The sequence below is a fragment of the Petromyzon marinus genome, chromosome 21, assembly GCF_048934315.1.
Source record: "Petromyzon marinus isolate PM22_M1 ecotype Great Lakes invasive population chromosome 21, UKy_Petmar_22M1.pri1.0, whole genome shotgun sequence".
NCBI classification, from domain to species: Eukaryota; Metazoa; Chordata; class Hyperoartia; order Petromyzontiformes; family Petromyzontidae; genus Petromyzon; species Petromyzon marinus.
Window position 1 is genome coordinate 14,879,948 of NC_133687.1, and position 20,184 is coordinate 14,900,131.

The following is a 20,184-nucleotide window of genomic DNA, read 5'->3' on the forward strand; positions in this document are numbered from 1 at the left end:
CTGCAACAGCTGTATGCATTGGGGTTTGCGTATGTATGTTTGTTGAACTTTTATCACACCGTACGTAGCCAACCGTGCTAATCGGAGGTGCGGGGGAAGGACAACAAACTAAGCACGAAAAGCAGTTCTAAAGAAAAATGAGCTTTAAATCTAGATGTAAAAGTGCATAGCTCCAATGGCTTCCTGATATTGGAAATAAGAGCGTTTCAGATGGTCGCAGAAGCGCATCTGAAAGTGTGCGATGCAGTGACCATCTTTGTTCGATGCTTGGCCAGAAGCTGCTGCGAGGATGAGTGGAGTTCGCGTGGTGATGGTTTATGCTCCGAGCCAAGCACTGTCATGGTGAAATCCCTGTTTAGCTTCCAAGAGCTGATAGGAACGGGCACATTTGGTCAAAGGCTGTTCCCCTAATAGGATAAACTAATAAAATACACTGCACAATTTTTTGATACACACGATATAATTCAAGGAGGTTATTCTATGTTTGCTAGGTCTTCCTTGCAGAAGGGATTTTTCTTCGTGGAATCTCACTGCCTTCTAAATAGTAGATACAAGCCTGCTACAAATGTATTTCTTTGCTCAGAAAATATCCTCTGCTTGGCTTTGAGATTAGTTTACCAGTGATTCCGAGAATGACAGTGATTCCTGCTTCGGACTGTTTTGCCCATTTTTGTGCTTTTGACGATTTGGTTCGAGGGCGCTGCGCTACGAACCTGGTGACCCAAGTTCAATTCCCGCTCATCGGCAACATGAGTGACGATTATCTGAACCAGTTCTAGGCATACCCTAGGTCGACTCGGCCTCAAATTAGTACCTGGTGCGGTGTTTAAACTTCGCCACTTGGGAGACAAAGGCGGCCGGGCTTCGTGCTGGCCACCCACCCCCTCGTGTGCCGTGCCGGCCTTCAATAAGTGCTCGCTTACAGCACTTGCCCCAACAATCTGTTAAGGTTCTAGATTTAAAGCTTTCGTGACTCCAGCACTGTCCTCTAGACAGTCTGGTCCCTTAACCTGATGAAGGCCACTTGTGTTGTGGTCGAAACGTGAATTTTTTATTTTTTGTTGTTTTTTACGTGACTTTACCGAATAGAACCAAAGAGTCTGTTAAGGCTATACAGAGGATCTTTGTCTTTGTCGATACAGAGGCCGCGATGATGTTAGGCGTCTACGCGGGAGACCTTGGCTTGATGGCTCTAGCGCAAGCTGCCCATCAGTCAGCCCTAACTCGCCTAGAGATGTGCTGGGGCCTCCTGGTATTGCAAGCTATGCTTCACGAGCATTCCTCTGGGGTGAGAATTCGCACGCCCCGCCGCACCCCACTGCACGCCGCGTACATCACGCTGCGCTATACACACGACACCTGCCTGCTCAAGTCATACAAACCATATGTTACACCACATGCCACACACCACATTGCACGCCACATACATGAGTCTACACCAGTAGGTTCTCAACCTTTTTGGTACGGCGGCCCCCCAGTTCAGACCACTGGACCCCACGTCACTCCCCCAACCCCAGAAACACAACTAAGGTTACAAAGGTCACAATACAGAGATATCACGTGTCTACGACTCGAGTCAACGTGATGGCGGTGTTTGTAAGCCGTTGCGTATTAGTGCTTTTTGAATTGGCAAGGCATTTGTTTCATGTTGTCTATGATCATACAGGGTCATGGACAGAGACACAAAGATATGAGACAGGCAGTAAGAGAAAGAGACAGAGAAAGAATGTGATGAGCAGAGAGATACCGAGAGAGACGCAGATCTACAAAGAGAGAGGGACAGGGAGTTGCAGAAAAATGGAGACGGAGAAAAAAATAGAGACGCTTGTCCCGCTCGTTGGGGAGACAGAGACGGCTGAAAGGGGCACTGGCCAAGCCATTCTGAAGAGGCACTCTCAAGCAGCAGCACTTGTCCACAACAATCCTTTACACTCAACTCGGGATGCCTTCCTCCCCGTGTGTGTGCATGTGCGTGCGTGCGTGTGTGCGCACGGTGTGCAGATTGGAAGAGACACGGGCGAGCTGTTTGAGAGCTGGAACGAGCTGCGCCCTCACACGGTCACGCTGCTGTACTGCTACAGCGTGCTGGTCTGGGCCGGACAGTGCCTCTCCACCGTCGTCCCGGCCAACGCGCTGTACGGGCCGCCGCCACCGCCTCAAAAAAATTCCCCCAGCCCGTTCCCTGCTTGCCCATCTCGTCTCGATGATGATGATGATGATTCTTTCATATTATATAGCAGCCATTCACGTGAACAAGCATCCCACAACGCTGTATATTAATTCTATATAAGGGGACCAAGTCCCATATACAGGCACTACCTAGCAAATGTAAACTCTTACTAACGAACAAAATCGAAAATTAACAAACGAATGAAGGAATGGCACCAAAACAAAGACCGTGATGATGCCCTCTCAGCCTCGTTGTTTAACTCCAGGATTCCCCAAACTCGTTTCTCGCTCCCCACCAGTGCCGCACGCTTTCATTTCTGTAAATCGCCAGATGCTTCTTATACTTTGTAACTCGATGTCTAACTCGTTTATTTTGGCTGAGATCGTGTCGGTGTAATGTCAGTTGTTTTTGTTTAACTATAATCCTCCACCCACCCAGCGACAGAGCCGATAAAATCAAGCTGTGCCACGTGAGCAAATGTGCCGACTGATTTGGTTAATTCCGACAATTGGAGGTACTTTGAAAAGGCAGGAATAGTGTTATCCTTGTGGGATGATGTTCATTTGAGTGCATGTAAAGGTTCTAACACCCATAGGTCCGCACATGTGTGCTTTCCAATTGACACGTTATACTTCCAACTCCTGACCAAACTCGCAACCCAGTGAGTTTGGGAAATTCACAAATATTTGAGGATTGCCCAACGCTTATCTCCAAAGAGCTGGATTACTGCCGTTGGCCCCCTGTGCGCGTGTGTGCTCATGTGTCCCATGTACTGTAAGCGTGTATTTCTGATGGTGTGCGCACGCACCTATGTGTGTGTGTGTACGTAACTCTTGTGTGGGGAGCGGTAGTCTAGCGGTTAGCGCTTTGCACTACGAACCCGGCGGCCCGAGTTCGATTCCCGCTTACGGCCAACACCGGTGACGATTATCTGAACCGCTCCTGGGCCACCGTACCTGGTGTGGTGTGTGAACATCGCTACTCGGGAGACAAAGGCGGTCGGGCGTTGGTGCTGGCCACCCACTCCCTCGTGTGCCGTGCCGGCCTTCGTATGTGCTTGCTATCAGCACTTGCTCCTGCAGTCTGTTAAGGGTATATGGGGGATATTTGTCTTCTGTGTGTGTGTGTGTGCGTACCGGTGTGCCCTAGGGAGTGCAACCTTCGGAGTCTATCTGTGCTGGACATCTCCGGACTCCCCGCTGTCAGCATCGACACTTCCAGCGGTGAGTGGACACTGATCCCAGCAAGCCCAGGTTCACATCTTGGCCCCGCGCAACTCCAGTAACGATTCAAATTGAATTCTGCTCATGGCCTCCTCCAGGATCACCTCGGCCTAATATGGGCATCTGCTGAGGTAGTGTAGTTAAGGACATTCGCAATGGGGGGGACAAAGCTCGAGCGGAGTACTGTGAACCTGCCGCCACCTTTTGTGTCGTGCCGGCCCTCGGGCTTCAAATGGACCTGCTGCCACCTTGGGGTTAGGGGTGATTCGGCCATACGCTCCACCAAGGTGATCTGTTGAGGCCTGTCGAATCGTGCCCTACCCAACGTTGACCGCGCTCCAGGCTACGGACCTGGCTCGACCGAGATTTCGTCGGCACGGCGACTCTGGAATACCCTGCCCTTGGCGATTGGGAACTCGCAGTTGTTGGAGACTTATTTAAGACCCCACTCTAGTTCTCTCTCTCCGGTTCTCAATTTATTATTAATCGGAGCTCGCTTACAACATTCGCCCTACGACATACTCTGTAAGGCTTTCATGTATGGATGTATGTTGAACTTCTTTCGCACCATACATAGCCAACCGTGCTAATCAGAGATGCGGGGCGGGGGGGGGGGGAGGACAAACTAAACGCAAAAAGCAGTTCTGAAGAAATTCGTTTTCAATCTAGACGATTTAAAAGTTCATAGCTCCGGTGGCTTCCTAATATCGGAAGGAGGAGCGTTCCAGACGGCCGTAGAAGCGCACCTGAAAGTGCGCGCGTCGCAGTTGTCGTGTTTGTTTGACGGCGAGCCAAAAGCCGCCGGCTGCTGGGAGGATGAGAGATCGTCTCTCTGCTTTCCTCCCCGTCACCCTCCCCCCCCCACAAATTCCTCCCCCAGGGCCTTCCGCCATGGTGCTGACGGAGCTGCTGCTCGGCTCCTCGTCGCGTGCCAGGGCCCTGGCGGCCCGGGCCCCCCGATCCTGCTGCCTCACTTGGCCGCAGCTGTCGGCCGCCGTCGTGGCCGACCTCCTCCACGACCTGCATCCTTTTTTTTGGCCTCAACCGCCGGCTCTCGGCGGGCCAGTTGTGATTAGCTACGGGCAAAAGAGATGGGGAGAGGTCGTACGGGGGGCTGCACCCCCCCCTCACCCACCCTTGAGGAACGCTTCGTTAATCGGGACGCAGTAATGTACACAACGATGTACCGCACCTCCGATGATCTTGAATTACACCTCGTTTTATATTGCGTGTGAAACGTGCAACTACATTTATTTAGGCGTTCTTTTCACTGTGGCTTCCTTCTGTGTTTCGTATTTTTGCTCTTATTTTGTAAGGTCTCCTTTAAAAATTTGACTTTTTACTTTTAATAGGGCCCGTACCTCCGATTAGCACGGTTGGCTCCGTATCATGCAATAGAAATTAAACATACGCGCATACTGTCGTGGTTATAAATGTGTTACGTTTCAAAATAAAAATTAATAACTTATGGAAGCTCCTTCATGAGTGCGGGCGTTCATAAAGTCACGGTCTGCCTGTATTAGTTGTGCATGGTAACGGGAGCATAGGTGGTGCAATCGCTGATGATTTGTGGAAACCGTCGCTTTAGTTGCTGTCGCTGCTGCCGTTGCTGCTGCATGCACCGCCCCTTTTTCCTTAACGTTTCCTCAGGTGGCCGCTGGGGGGTGAATTCATTTTTGGCGAGTTCCTGTCGCTTCACTGCCAGAACATGCAGCTGCAGGTGCAAACCTCACGTGTGCATACTGTACACACACTGTACGCACTGTATGCACACTACACACACTGTACACCTGCACATGCTCACCTGCGCGATAATACATCGCTCGCTTTTGTATTGTCTTAACAGTTTGTGTCTACGGTAGTGTAGTAGTTAGCACTATGCTGCGCTACGAACCCAGCGAGCCGAGTTCGATTCCCGCTCAAGGCCAACACCAGTGCCGATTTTTTGTACCGGTCCTGGGCTTCCCCTAAGTCGACTCAACCTCAAATTATTTCCTGGTGCGGTATTTAAACATCGCCACTGGGGAGACAATGGCAGTCGGGCGTGGTGCTGGCCATCCACCCCCTCGTGTGCCATGCCGGCCTTGATTGGTGCTCGCTAACAGCACTTGGCCCTCACAGTAATATGGGGGAACGTTGTCTTTGTCTCTCTCTCTTTGCACGTCTCTCTGGCACCAGAGGTACTGCAACCTCCTGGAGGCCTGGTGTCGTGCCCACGAAGGCTCGCGCAGCTTCCTGCTCGGGCAGTCCTACCTGGTCTGCGGAGAGCCTCACAAGGTGCGCTGGGTCACCCGTGGTCTGTGCTGCCGATGGCGCTTGCTCTGAGGAATCCGTGGAGACTACAATGGGAGATTTATTCTTTTGTTGTTGTGCTCGTGCTTGCCCATGCAGGCTGTGGACTGCTTCATCAAGGCAGCCGGGGAGGTGGAGAAGGAACCGTTCCTCCGAAAGTTCCTCTCGCTCGACACCCAGCCGTCGGCATGCAGCCCTCGCATGGAGTACTTCAGCAAGGTGATCGCCCGCCCTCCTGGGCCCCAACTCCTCTGGCACCCTGTTCCAAGTGGCATTCAATATTAAAACACCTAGAGCATCGGTCGGCAACCAACATAACAAGAAGAGCCGCAATGCACGTTGTGAACACGAGAGACGGTGGTGGTCCTTAATAAAGAATGCGTCACGAAGCAGTTCCTTAAAGAGCCACCGCAAGCGGTTCCGGAGCTGCAGGTTGCCGACCCCTGACCTAGAGGATTTTTGTTTTTGTGGACATTAAGGGCGCTGTGTTCATGGCTCTGTAATTTAGCATTTACCAGAATTGTGTTTTACCCGATTACAGCTATGTTGAGTGTAAAAGGGAAGAATTCGAATGAGGATGGGGAGTTTATGCAGAGAAGCAGCAGTAAAGGAACTTGTTTTTATCTAAAATGATGTTTCCGTTTTTACAAAGACATTGGTTGGGATAGTTTATTTTAAGCAGCTAAGGAACAGTTTACAATATTCTACCGTGTCTCAAGATGCTGTACAGAAACGGTTGGGCTTATCCGATAGAAAAAGACGGTCGTAGGCAGAGGAAAGCATAAAGACCTTGAGCCCTGGATGTAAAGAGGGGCCAGGAGTCAACAGCGCAGGCGGCTGGGGAAAGGGGCGTTCCAGACTTTGGTGACAGTGGAGGGAAACTGAGCGACCTCCCACTGGGCAAAGATGAACTATGTGGGGGCTTTGATAGAAAGCCTTTGGTGTCTCGAGCGCAGAGTGAGTGAAGGGGTGGGGGAGGAGTAGAGTGAGATGACAGGGAGGGAGGTCGCCAGGGGCGAGTCCAACAGAATAATGGCGGGCAACGTGGGATTTTTAAATTGTTCCGGGATTGTATTGGCAGTGAGAGTGTTGGGGATGTTCTTTCACAAGCGGTTGTTACCCCATGTGAGACTTGGTAGATTTCCTGTCAGTTGCGCCTCCTAAGTAACTGTGGATGTCGCCCCCTCCCCTCCGTGACGCGTTGCAGGTGGTTCGTTTGCTTGAGAACCTCCAGCTGGCGGAGCAGGTGATCGACGTGGCCGGTCTGGCTGTAGCCACGGCAACCGAGGGGGATGCAGCGTACATTGTACGAGCGCACTTACGCAACAAACACGCGCACACACACATGGGCATGCACGCATGCCACCAACAGCACCCCACCAATCGTACCCCAACAAGCACACAACTCGGCATGCACACACCTCAACACACGCACCCTCACCATGCACGCACACATCACCACTCATCACAAGAAATACATACACACCTGGGCATGCACGCACACCACCACTCACACCCCAACAAGCAGACACATCAACACACGCACACACCATCACTCACATCAACACACAGAAATAACAAACACGAGCACTCCAAATATATATGCACTTGCCGATAATTATAATTCTGTATTAGTGATATGGCATCCTCCGATACGCCAATGCATCTTAGTGCAAGCACTTGAAACCTTAATTGTCCTCTTTTTAAATGTGACTTTCTTTGTACTTAAAAAAAAATAGTATTTCATGTTATTAATGTATTTTTTCCCGATTGAAATTGATACTTTATATCATTTGCATGTTCTGCATCCGCACTTAGAAACGAACTTCCACTTTGTTATTTTTTTGTTATTTTATTTTCACCTACGTGACTTTACCCAATAGAACCAAAGAGTATGGATCCTAGCAGTCACGAAAGCTTTAAATCTAGAATTGAACTTCCACAAGTTATTTATTTTTTAGCCATCCGACTTGCAAACGAGGAACTCGCCCTTGCGAACCGAACTGCGGAACTATTTACAGCGTTATGTGCAAATATACAATATTTATTCTTATTCATGAGTTTAACAAAGTTTTCCTTTGTTTAACTGTAATGACGCATTTTATAACGCTGACCGTATGTGTACATTTAAATACGGTACATTATTGTGTTCCGACTTACGAACCTTTCGACTTGCGAATGGGTTTTGGGAACAGAATCTGTTCGGAAGTTGGAGACTTCCCGTAGATAAACTAAAACTAAACTAAAACAATTTTTTTTATTTTACCAGGTAAGGCCCACTGAGCTATATAGTTATTTTTCAGAAGCGCCCTGCCCACAAATCATAGTTTCACCAAGTGGCTTATCACGTGGAAATTTTTGTCGGCTAAATGCTCTTAAACGCATGTGGAGGCGAAAACGCGGAGAATATCGCGGAAAATGCCACGCGGCCACGGGGAGAGAGACGCGCAAACTCCAAATATACAGCAGCAGGCGTTAGCGTCGGGATCGAACCCACGACCCCCTGTAAACCAGGCGAGGTAGCCAACATCTTCGAGCCACGCAACACTGCCACACGCCCGTTGGCCTCGGCTTGACGACGGCGGCCGTTGTTCCCGCAGGCCTCCTTGCAGACGCGCATTTTCCGGCAGCACCTGGAGTTGGGCCACTATGCCGAGGCGTTCCAGTGCATGATGGCCAATGTGGACACCGCAGAGTGAGAGAACGCTTTACACTGCAAACGCAAACTCCTCTGTCCATCGCTGTCAACGGAATTTTTTTACGATGTCACCGAGGTGGCTTTGGGTGAGAGGACCCGCCAGTGGATCTTGTCTGAGCACGGAACCAGAGTTGTTCGGTTCTCGTAGTCGCAGCTGGCAGTCACCTGTAGCTGGTTTTGGCGGTCGTCGTCGTTGTTGTCACGAATGCCGTAACAACAACGACAACCCTAATCATATGCGTTTATCTTTTAAATTAGGGTTGTCTTGCACAGCACTGAGTTTTAAAGTGTATAAATATCCAAAAAATGAGTTCGTTTGGCTTGGGCTCATTGTGTACCACAGATATATTATATGTACCAAGTATTAAGACACTTTTAGAATTTTTTATGATCTTGCTCGTATAGAATTTTTGCCGAATTCCACTTGGTCATTCTTCCCCTTGTGTTGTTAAATTGCTTTCAATGAAGCATTTTCTTTCAATCGAAGCGCTGGTGATGTGAGATACGTATGACGTATATTTGAGATACGTATGATGAATGCGGTGTTGTGCTTACTTGCCTGCGTGTGCCAGCCGGAAGAACTGCTTGCGGGCCCTGACCGTGCGGCTCTTGGAGCGGTCGCAGTTGTACGAGATCGTCAGTCTGCCCTTTGAGGACCTGGAGGGAGAGGTGCCAATCGCGACACAACCCGTTACGAACCCTGGGGACCCGACCCCACGCACGACAAATCAAGCTCGACAACGGCGCGACGTCTGACACGGCGGACAATAGCGGTCACCGTGGCCTAACGGCGGCGAAGCGTGCGTGTCGTGTAGCCCCGCACCTCAGATTAGCACGGTTGGCTACGCACGGGGCGAAAGAAGTTCAACGCGCGTACACGTGCGTGCGACAGGGGCTCGCAAAGATGCAGGGGTTCGACCCCTTGGGCGCTCTGCTTCCTAAACCGTTCCCTCGGTGGTGAGCGCACTGCAGTCTGAATCTCTCGCGGCCATGCCACTGGTCCACCACGTCGTACTTTTGACGAATTACGGTTCTAGCAATCGTTTATTTAGTTGAGGTAACAGATGCACCTGTGCACGTTTGCGTACGTATATTTGCGTGTATTTGTGCACTGTATATCTTGAGCAAGTGCGTGCGTGCGTGCGCGTGTTGGTGGTGAACGTTTCAGTCTGTGCGTGAGCTTTGCGCTGCAACTTGCATTATGTATTCGTCATAATCACAATAACAATGTTTAGTTTTGTCTGTAGCGTCGTTCATGCAAATTGCATCTCACAGTTGCTGAGGAACCCCGGACAAGCTGGACGGCAGCCAGCCAGTGAGCCGGCACTGTCAATAATTGTGGGGTCCCCCGAGATAATAATGAATGAGTGGAGGGGATATGCGCCCGTACGTGCATTTTAACGCACAGCAAGGGGGTAGAGCTGGTGGTGCATCTACCGCTCATCTCAGTCAGCCAACCCATGGCACCTGCTGGGTCTGTCAGCGAGCCTTCGACACTCCACGTGGCCTCAAAAGTGTGCACCTGGCCTGGCACAGGCGCCGTGGTGACGTCACCGTCACTTAGTGGCGAATTGCGGTTGTATTTGTGTCTCTGTATGCTGCTTTGTGCGTGCGTGTGGAGAGCGGTGCTCTACATTCCTGGTGACCCGAGTTCGATTCCCACTCAGGGCCAACACCAATGGCCATTATCTGAGCCGGTCCTCCGCCTCGCCGAGGTCAACTCAGCCTTAAATGAGTACCTGGTGCAGTGTGTAAACATCACCATTATGGAGACAAAGGTGGCCGGGCGTGGTGCTGGCCCACCCACCCCCTCGTGTGCCGTTCCGGCCTTCGTAGGTGCTCGCCAACAGCACGTGGGGGGATCTTTGTTATCTTCGTGTGTCCGTGCGTGCGTGTACCAGGTGGTGGGTATTTTGGAGGAGCGCGCGCGCTCCATGGACCTTCTCTCTCACAACACCTACGAGCTGCTCTACGCTTTCCACGTGCGACGCAAGAACCTGCGCAAGGGTGCGGTGCTCAGCAGCGGTCCCCCTCCTCCGTCGATCTCACCTCGACGACCGTCACCCCATCGCGTCACTATCGCCGACCGGCTCCTCCGTTCCGCAATCGCCGCCAACCACACTTTTCGCGGGCAATCTCCCTCGCGTACGGCTGCAAAAAATCCTAACTTGAAAGAGTCTTACGTGCCCATGTTAGTTATCGAGGAAATGGATTCTGGTTGATTTGCCGTGCGTTGATTCTCAGTTAAAAGGTAAGCAAGCAAAACCCTGCGGTGGCATGGTTGAATGTTCTCGAATTCAGGTCGGTTCGCGGCTGTGTTGTTGAAGGTCTGGCCGCTGTTGCTGCAACCGCAGGCCTGGGTTTTCTGTGAATTTGATCGTTGTTGTTGTGTTTGCGTGCGTGCGCGCGCAGCCGGCAGCGCCATGCTAGAGTATGCCCGCCGTCTGGGCAGGGAGTTGCCCACGCTGGCCGGGCTGCGCAAGCAGGTGCCCGCGCTGCTGGTCACCCTCACGTGCCTGCGTCTCACGCCGGCCAAGTACGCCTGGATCGCCTTTCCCTGCGCGTCGCACACGCCCGTAAGCTCCTACGCACGCATGCGCACACAGAACAACCCAGAACAACCGCCATTCGCCACTTCAGGGGCGGTGCAGTCACCACGGCATTTGTCCCAGGCCCAGTAAACGTTGAGGCTATCGCGTGAAGTGCAAAGGCTCGCTACTGACAGGAGGTCCCGGGACATACCCAGGTGCCATGGATTGATTGACTGAAATGACTAGCAGATGCACCACCTGTACTCCCCTCGATGCCAAGTTGCTGCGTTTTAGCTGCTCGGCGCTCCAAAGACAAAGATCCGCCGTATAGCCTGTAACAGTCTGTTGGGGCAAGTGCTGTTAGCAAGCACCTATGGAGGCCAGCGCGGCACACGGTGGGTTGCGAGCACCGCGCCCATCCGCCTTTGTCTTCCCAGTGGCCATGTTGACACACTGCACCAGGTACTCATTTGAGGCTGAGTCGACATAGGGTGGCCCATGACCGGTTCACCTAATCGTCACTGGCGTTGACCGTGAGCGGGAATCGAATTTGGGTTAGCGCAGTGCGCTAACCGTAACGCCACCGCTCCCCACGACTTGAGCGCCAGAAAAGACAACTTTGTCTTCACGTCACTCTTCCCCGGGCACCGGCCACCAGTTTAATCCTTGCGCTGGAGCCAGGTGACGCCTGCGGTGGCAAAGTCTGTCGCCAGCAATGAGCCCCGACCTGGTGTCTAACCTGCGTGCGCTTGTCTCGTGTGCCGACGCTGCAGAGCGAGAGGCCGGGAGCCTCGCCGAAGCGGGACCACGACGGAGAGACGGTGCAGCCTCCGCGTGAGCCTCGCTTTGTGAACTCAGCCACCGCCGTGACCGCGGCTCGAGCCACCCGGGCGAAATGCCCAACGACGCAAATAGTCGCAACGACACTCGCCCCAACGCCACGGCTACAAAGACAAAGATATCCCCCACCTCCCCTCGTATAGTCTTCACAGACTTTTTGGGGCAAGTTGGGACGGGTGTCAACGATCGGTATTGGTGGTGGCGATGGTGTTGATGGTGTTGTCGGTGTGTGCAGCGAGGCACCGGGTGGAGGTGGTGGAGGTGGAAGACGTGCAGCGCGAACTCTCTCTGGCGAAGGCGCGGTTGCGGCTCGCGGAGTTACACCCCGATGTGACGCACTTGTCTGGTAGGAACACTCACGTGCACACGCACGTACACACACGCACACACACACGCACGTGTCCGGTAGGAACACGCGGGTACGTTACTGCAGGTCGCACGTACGTAGGCACACGACCACACTACTGGGGCACAGTTACACTTGCCTCTTTTTCCACTGTACAACCAGCTGCACCCTGGCTGTGCCAAGCCAGTCCGGCGTGATTCAGGAGACGCCAGATTGATTTTTCCTCCATAGAACCAACAATAAATTCTGGATAAGTGATTAAAGATTAATAGAAAACAGCCTGCGTGCATTCTCCGTTTGTGATGGGTTTTCTCATCATTTACAGAAACCTTTTGATCCTTGAAGCAAGTGTGTGTACCATCTGATGTTCAACTATAACGAAAATTATTTACCTAGCCCCTTTGGCCCTGATTCTATATAAGCGGGGATGGATATTTTGTCTTTGCGCCGATATTGCAGCGAGTGGCAGCAGCGCAGAGGAGCTGGTGCCGCTCTTGGTCCAGGCTGGGCTGATGGATGTGGCGCTCAGCCTCTCGCGATCACACAGCCTGAGCCTCGAGGCCGTGTTCACGGGCCTCGCGTTCAAGTGAGTCCCGCCGTGTGGTGGTAAGGGCCCGGGGCCCCCACCGTCGCCGTACCTCCGATGAGCACGCTTGTCCAAGCACGGTTCGAAAGAAGTTCATCTTGCATACATGTGTATGGTTGCTGGTTGTTAAAAGTAAACTAAACTATTTTAATGTTGCCAGGTAAGGCCCACTGAGCTTTACAGCTCTTTTTCATAAGCGACCTGTCCACAAACGGTAGCTAAACGGAAGTGGTCACGTGGATAATTTATAGCGGCCAAATACTCAAACGCTTGATGTTAATTCTAAATGTGAAGGGAAAAACCGGAGAACAGCAGGTGTCGGGGTTAGGATCGAACCCACGACCTCCTGCATAGCAGCCAAGGGAGTTAACATCTCGCCGAAACGGGAAATTCAGAAAAAGAATCGCACACGAGTATGGGTCGCGTGACGCTTTACAAAATGCAACCGTCCTTGGGTTCATATTCTTAGTTCTTTCGGTAAAGTCCTTGGGATTTTTAAATTTACAGTCCAGAAACCAATGGGCTAGCTGTCGTGGCAGAATGTGTTTGCACGTTTGCAAGTAGCGCTTCCCGCTGTGGTTAGCGGCGCAAGTTTACGGCAGCCCTTTTGATGAGGTTGGTCAGTTTTCAATTAAGTGGGTCCCGAGTAGCAGCACAACTTTGCACGAAAGTTATCTTCACGATGCAATATCTGTCCATTATCAACAGGAAGAGCTACATTTTCACAGTGTGACAAATATTGTATTTCACATTTTTATCATCTTTTTTTTTGCTTTTATGTATTTCAAGCATGAATTGCTTAGAAATTATTTCAACTTTAATTCGATCAACAAGAGCTTGCCGTCAATCTTTTCACGTACGTGTTTGAATGCAGGTGTGTGATGCTTCAGAATGATGTGGGTGATGAGCAGGAGGAGGCATGGAATTGGCTATCTCTAAACGAACTACCCACCAGCTGCAACTTCAAGGAGACCACCAGGTGAAACATAGCGTGCACGTCTTTCAGCGCTGTATACCAGCCCCTCCATTCCGGAGATGGTATCACGAGGTCTAGTTGGTACGGTTATGGGTTAGATACGGAATTCCTTGGAATATCAATTCTAGAATCACATTTCAGGTGAACAGAAGACACACCGACATTTCTGACTCGACGTATCTAATGAACAACACTATAAAGTCCCATTCCATTTCATGAGCAATTCTTGAGTTTCTGAGCAAGTCGGTGCGTATTTAATGCGATTCCAGAATTGCGTATCGAGAATACGCGCGTGTGCGCGTTCGATTTTCGCTCATGGCCAACGAACACCAGCAGTGACGATTGTCTGAACCGGTCCTGGGCCTCCCCTAGGTCGACTGAGGCTCGAATGAGTACCCGGTGCGGTGTGTAAACATCGCCACAGGGGAGACAAAGGCGGTCGGCCGTGGTTCTCGCCACTGACCCTCATGTGTGCCGTGCTGGCCTTTGCAGCTGCTCGCTAACGACACTCGGTCCAACAGTCCGTTAAGGCTCCACGGGGTGCGGGGGGTGTCTTAGTGTGTGTGTGTGTGTGGGGGGTGTCTTTGTGTGTGTGTGTGGGGGGTGTCTTAGTGTGTGTGTGTGGGGGGTGTCTTAGTGCGTGTGTGTGGGGGGTGTTTTAGTGCGTGTGTGTGGGGGGTGTCTTGGTGTGTGTGTGTGGGGGGTGTCTTAGTGTGTGTGTGTGGGGGGTGTCTTAGTGTGTGTGTGTGGGGGGTGTCTTAGTGTGTGTGTGTGGGGGGTGTCTTAGTGTGTGTGTGTGTGGGGGGTGTCTTGGTGCGTGTGTGTGGGGGGTGTCTTAGTGCGTGTGTGTGGGGGGTGTCTTAGTGCGTGTGTGTGGGGGGTGTCTTAGTGCGTGTGTGGGGGGGTGTCTTAGTGCGTGTGTGTGGGGGGTGTCTTAGTGCGTGTGTGTGGGGGGTGTCTTAGTGCGTGTGTGTGGGGGGTGTCTTGGTGCGTGTGTGTGGGGGGTGTCTTGGTGCGTGTGTGTGGGGGGTGTCTTAGTGCGTGTGTGTGGGGGGTGTCTTGATGCGTGTGTGTGGGGGTGTCTTGGTGCGTGTGTGTGGGGGGTGTCTTGATGCGTGTGTGTGGGGGGTGTCTTAGTGCCTGTGTGGGGGGTGTCTTGGTGCGTGTGTGGGGGGGGTGTCTTGGTGCGTGTGTGTGGGGGGTGTCTTGGTGCGTGTGTGTGGGGGGTGTCTTAGTGCGTGTGTGTGGGGGGTGTCTTGGTGCGTGTGTGTGGGGGGTGTCTTAGTGCGTGTGTGTGGGGGGTGTCTTAGTACGTGTGTGTGGGGGGTGTCTTGGTGCGTGTGTGTGGGGGGTGTCTTGGTGCGTGTGTGTGGGGGGTGTCTTAGTGCGTGTGTGTGGGGGGTGTCTTGATGCGTGTGTGTGGGGGTGTCTTGGTGCGTGTGTGTGGGGGGTGTCTTGGTGCGTGTGTGTGGGGGGTGTCTTAGTGCGTGTGTGTGGGGGGTGTCTTGATGCGTGTGTGTGGGGGTGTCTTGGTGCGTGTGTGTGGGGTGTCTTGGTGCGTGTGTGTGGGGTGTCTTGGTGTGTGTGTGTGGGGGGTGTCTTGATGCGTGTGTGTGGGGGGTGTCTTGATGCGTGTGTGTGGGGGGTGTCTTAGTGCGTGTGTGGGGGGTGTCTTAGTGCGTGTGTGTGGGGGGTGTCTTAGTGTGTGTGTGTGGGGGGTGTCTTAGTGCGTGTGTGTGGGGGGTGTCTTGATGCGTGTGTGTGGGGGTGTCTTGGTGCGTGTGTGTGGGGGGTGTCTTGGTGCGTGTGTGTGGGGGGTGTCTTGATGCGTGTGTGTGGGAGGTGTCTTGGTGCGTGTGTGTGGGGGGTGTCTTGGTGCGTGTGTGTGGGGGGTGTCTTAGTGTGTGTGTGTGGGGGGTGTCTTGGTGCGTGTGTGTGGGGGGTGTCTTGATGCGTGTGTGTGGGGGTGTCTTGGTGCGTGTGTGTGGGGGGTGTCTTAGTGCGTGTGTGCGGGGGGTGTCTTGATGCGTGTGTGTGGGGGGTGTCTTAGTGCGTGTGTGTGGGGGGTGTCTTGGTGCGTGTGTGTGGGGGGTGTCTTAGTGCGTGTGTGTGGGGGGTGTCTTGGTGCGTGTGTGTGGGGGGTGTCTTAGTGCGTGTGTGTGGGGGGTGTCTTAGTGCGTGTGTGTGGGGGGTGTCTTGGTGCGTGTGTGTGGGGGGTGTCTTGATGCGTGTGCCTGCGTAGCCCTGCGGACGAGGCGTGGCGCCTGCTCGCCTGCTACCTGGAGAAGCACGGCGACCCCACGCGCCGCGCCCACCACGCGGTCATCGGCAAGCTGCTCTCCCTCGGGGCCGCGTTGCCCACGTGGCTGGTCAACGTGTACAAGGTGTGTCCGCGTTCACGTTGACGTGCGTGCGTGCGTGGGTGCGTACAAGCGATGCATTCGGCCTGCGAGCGAGACGATGCGTTCACGCCAGTACCCAGGCACGTGTCTGCACCTAGGCGTGTGCGTTTGCATGCGCAGGCCTGTCCCCTCCGCCTTGTGCGTGTCCGTGTGTCTGTGTGTACGTGTGTCGACTCAGCCTCCAGCGAGTACCCCGGTGCGATGTGTAAATGTCGCCACTAGGGAGATTAACTCAACCGGGCGTGGTGCTGGCCACCCACCCCCTTCGTTTGCCCTGCCGGCCTTAATAGGTGCTCGCTGACAGCACTTGCCCCAAAAGTCTGTTCAGGCTTTACGGGGAGGTCTTTGTGTGTGTCTGTGTGCAACTGGTGAGTGGGCACAATGGTTAGCGCGCTGCGCTATGAACCCAGAGAGTCGAGTTTGCTTTCCGCTCACGACCATTAACATTGGGGAACATCTGAACCCTGTCCTGGGCCTTCTCTTAGTTCGACTCCGCCTCAAATGAGTACCTGGTGCGGTGTGTACAACATCAGCACTGGGGAGACAAAGGCGGCCGGGCGTGGTGATGGCCACCCACCCACCCCTTGTGTGCTGTGCCAGCCTTTATAGGTGCACGCTAACAGCACTTGCCCCCAACAGTCTGTGAAAGCCTATATGGGGAATCTTTGTATTTTCTTGTGACCCTGCACCTTGTGATCAGCTATTGGCCAGTGTTAAGAATGGGAAGGGATTAGGTGGCCAGGTGGTGGAAAGGGTTGGACCACGATCTTGGCACTGCGGGAATCCCAGGATTTGAAACCGTGCGTCCACTTGTGATTCAACCAGGTTCTCAAGTGTAGTGTTCTCAAGTCTGAAGCCGGGCACCAACGACTACACACCAAACCAAAAAACTCGTCACATTAAATTTTCTTTTAGTGTTTAGTTTCTCTTTGGCCCCATACCTCCGATAATTATCACAGTTGGCTACGTACGGTGCGAAATGAGTTCAATCTACACACACACACGCAGCAGCAGCAGCACATCCAGGTGCATGCACATCCACACTTGGGCTTGCGTGTCCGCGCAGGCATACGACACGCCGGCGCTGCTGCGCCTTTACCTGCGCTACGACCTTCTCGAAGAAGCGGCCGAGCTGTCCCTTGACCTGCTGGACGCCGTGCAGGGCAGCGGCCACACGTACTTCGGCATCCAGGTGCGTTGACAAAGAGGCACACGGGGGCATGCACAGGCCCGATGCCCTGCTTGGCTCTCGAGATTCGTTTCGTTTTCGGCGCTTTGGCTTTCCATGCTGCTTCTGTGTAATTGTACGTGCAGTCAATCCACTGCTGTATGAAGGCCTCCCCACGGCGTATGGGGGTCGTGGGTCAGTTAAATGTACTCGCACCCACGCGGTGTGGGTTTGTGAAGGCAGGGGAGCATACACCGTGTGAGCACAGTACATCACAACAGTGGATTCTGGTGCAATTCCCATATTAGCTCCACACCCTACACCATCCGTTTCATACATGTGGGTCGGGCATCCAAGCACTATTGAAGCTCAACCCTGCTGTGCTTCTGACATGTGACATTGAGCACATTCCGGGTGATTTGGCCATAGTGCAGGAGTGGTCTAAAGGAACCACAGCACAGGACCCTAACCCTCTAGTTGTAACCTAACCCTAACCCTCTAGTTGTAACCTAACCCTAACCTTCTAGTCCTGACCTAACCCTAACCCTTTAGTTGTAACCTAACCCTAACCTCCCAGTCCTGTTCTAACCCCAACCCTCTGGTTGTAACCTAACCCTAACCTCCCAGTCCTGACCTAAGCCTAACCCTAACCCTCTAGTTGTAACCTAACCCTAACCTTCCAGTCCTGACCTAAGCCTAACCCTAACCTCTAGTTCTAACCTAACTGTAACCTTCCAGTCCTGACCTAAGCCTAACCCTCTAGTTCTAACCTAACCCTAACCTTCCAGTCCAGACCTAAGCCTAACCCTAACCCTCTAGTTCTAACCTAACCCTAACCTTCCAGTCCTGACCTAAGCCTAACCTTCCAGTTCTGACAAAGGCGGCTGGGCGTGGTGTTGGCCATCCACCCCCTCGTGAACCGTGCCGGCCTTCATAGGTGCTCACAATCAGCACTTGCCCCCAACAGTCTGTTAAGGCTACACGGGGGACCTTTGTGTGCATATCCCTCCTCTCAGGATCCCCTGTCAGCCACCGCTCCCCCCGTGTGGGTGCCCTACTCCACCATCGACCAGCTGCTCTTCGCGCTGCAGGAGGGCTCAAGTCCGTCGAACATGGAGGTGCTAAGCAGCAGCAGCAGCAGCAGCACTCATCGGCAGTGCAAGAGGCGGCCGAGTGAATCGGGGCAGCTCTCCTACACTTGGCCCGGGTCACAGCGCTGAGCCCAGCACCGCTAAGGCCCTGGTTCCAGTGAGAGCGAACTAGCGTTTTGTCAATTCTGGACAGAACTATGGGGGCTCTGCCGCTTCCGGGTTTTACCGTATCCTGGGTTCTACTCTCATGGGCCCACGTGACGGCAACATCGCTGGTTGGAGGCCATGGGAAGGGTGTCCATGGTAACATTTTCCCCATCAACCACCACATTAGGCCCTTTGATGGCTGATGTCCTCTCGTGGCCAGGTAGCACTGTGGCTTCGTGTGCTCCAGCCGCAGCATGAATATTGCAGGCTCACGTCCTGCTCAGCGGGTTGACTTGACCCATCATCTTTGCTGGTTCATTAGAATTCATGTTGACGAGATGTTAACTACCTCGCATGGTGCACAGGAGGTCTTGGGTGGTATCCCGACCCTGACGCCTGTATATTTGGAGTGTACATGGTTCTCTCCCCTTCATTGCGTTGATTTTTCTCCGGGTCCTCCGGGTTTTCCCTCCATATTTAGAATCAACGTGCGTTTAGAGTATCTGGCTGCTCTAAATTTCCATGCGATAAGCCACTTGGTTGAGCTAGCATTTGTGGCCAGGTGATTTCTGAAAATGAGCTATATAGCTCAGTGGGCCTTACCTGCTAAAATACAAATAGTAGTAGTGGAATGAGTACAGCTTAGAGTGGTTCTTAACCTGGGGTGTACACTGCCCCCCTGGGTGTGCGATATGCCCTTTGTAGGGGTGCAAGACATGGCCAGATTTTTTTTTAGAAGGTAAATCATTGAAAACACCAATTAAGCACGGGCACGTAAGTACAACTACTTTGTTTCATCAAACCCCTCTGTATTAACGTAATTGTTGTTACGATTTATAACCAAAGGGGGGATGCAAGGCTGCAGTAAAGGTTAAAAACCACTGGCTTAGAGGCTTAAACACCGTGTAATGGATGCGAATGACCCTTGCTGCCAGTGGCTCTTAATGTATTGAAGAAATATCAACGATCCCATCAGAGGGCACACTCACGCACGGGGTAACATCAGCATGATCGTGAGTGGAGAGAGAGGGGGGGGCGGTGTGCCTTCTGGGGGGGCTTTCGCTGCCACTGGCTTTCAACACGAGGTGCAATGTGAATACGTTGTAACGTACGATTCCCCGATTCGCTTATCACCACGTCCCGTTGTTAATTGTAACGTGCGTGCACTTAACATTTTTGTTGTTAACGATTTCTTTTCTCTCTCTCTCTCACAGCTACGGGAAAGGCTTCTGGGTAAAATCCACGCCTACCATGAGCGGGTGGAAGGGGTGTCCCACGACATGCTGCACCTGGCCAATCAGAGGGCTTGCCTGCAACATCAGCAGCAGCAGTGAAAACACAAGCCTCTTGTCTCGCGTGTCTTCATTATTTTTATTGCTTCTGTGTGATACAAAAGCTGCTGTGCTAAATGGCGTTTTTGTTAAACGTTTATTAACAAAATATGAACCTTGAATAATTTACAAATAAACACTTTGACTATACAAATTGTTTATTTGTGCATATTTTCTTTGTCTACGTCATATACGCACACACATCACATTGGTATATCGTACAAATATATGTTTTTGTTTAAGATAATTCTTACACGTAATAGCAAAAATGTGTCGCTTGGCAAGAACCCATTTAGACCCAGGCCTTGGGTGAGATAATAACCACAACACAGGGATGTGGGAAATATCACACGGCACAAATTGGCTGCAACTAAATCGCTAAG

The 20,184-nt window shown here is 52.4% G+C and overlaps 1 protein-coding gene across 2 annotated transcripts in view; it reads left to right on the forward strand.

Annotated features, from left to right (window-relative positions):
- The window catches only part of NUP160 (nucleoporin 160), a 35,656-nt gene extending 15,701 nt beyond the window's left edge, over positions 1-19,955 (forward strand). For both annotated transcript variants that reach the window (XM_032958197.2, XM_032958196.2), the window contains exons 17-36: positions 1,143-1,288; positions 2,002-2,135; positions 3,320-3,393; positions 4,274-4,415; positions 5,044-5,113; positions 5,572-5,670; positions 5,785-5,904; positions 6,893-6,991; positions 8,286-8,380; positions 8,956-9,052; positions 10,285-10,390; positions 10,796-10,959; positions 11,688-11,748; positions 11,990-12,100; positions 12,560-12,686; positions 13,561-13,665; positions 15,905-16,046; positions 17,131-17,256; positions 18,249-18,350; positions 19,685-19,955. In XM_032958197.2, coding sequence (XP_032814088.2) covers positions 1,143-1,288; positions 2,002-2,135; positions 3,320-3,393; positions 4,274-4,415; positions 5,044-5,113; positions 5,572-5,670; positions 5,785-5,904; positions 6,893-6,991; positions 8,286-8,380; positions 8,956-9,052; positions 10,285-10,390; positions 10,796-10,959; positions 11,688-11,748; positions 11,990-12,100; positions 12,560-12,686; positions 13,561-13,665; positions 15,905-16,046; positions 17,131-17,256; positions 18,249-18,350; positions 19,685-19,804 — 2,240 coding nt within the window. In that variant the 3' untranslated portion in view covers positions 19,805-19,955. The remainder of the gene's footprint in view (positions 1-1,142; positions 1,289-2,001; positions 2,136-3,319; positions 3,394-4,273; positions 4,416-5,043; positions 5,114-5,571; positions 5,671-5,784; positions 5,905-6,892; positions 6,992-8,285; positions 8,381-8,955; positions 9,053-10,284; positions 10,391-10,795; positions 10,960-11,687; positions 11,749-11,989; positions 12,101-12,559; positions 12,687-13,560; positions 13,666-15,904; positions 16,047-17,130; positions 17,257-18,248; positions 18,351-19,684) is intronic.
- Positions 19,956-20,184: the final 229 nt, after the last annotated feature.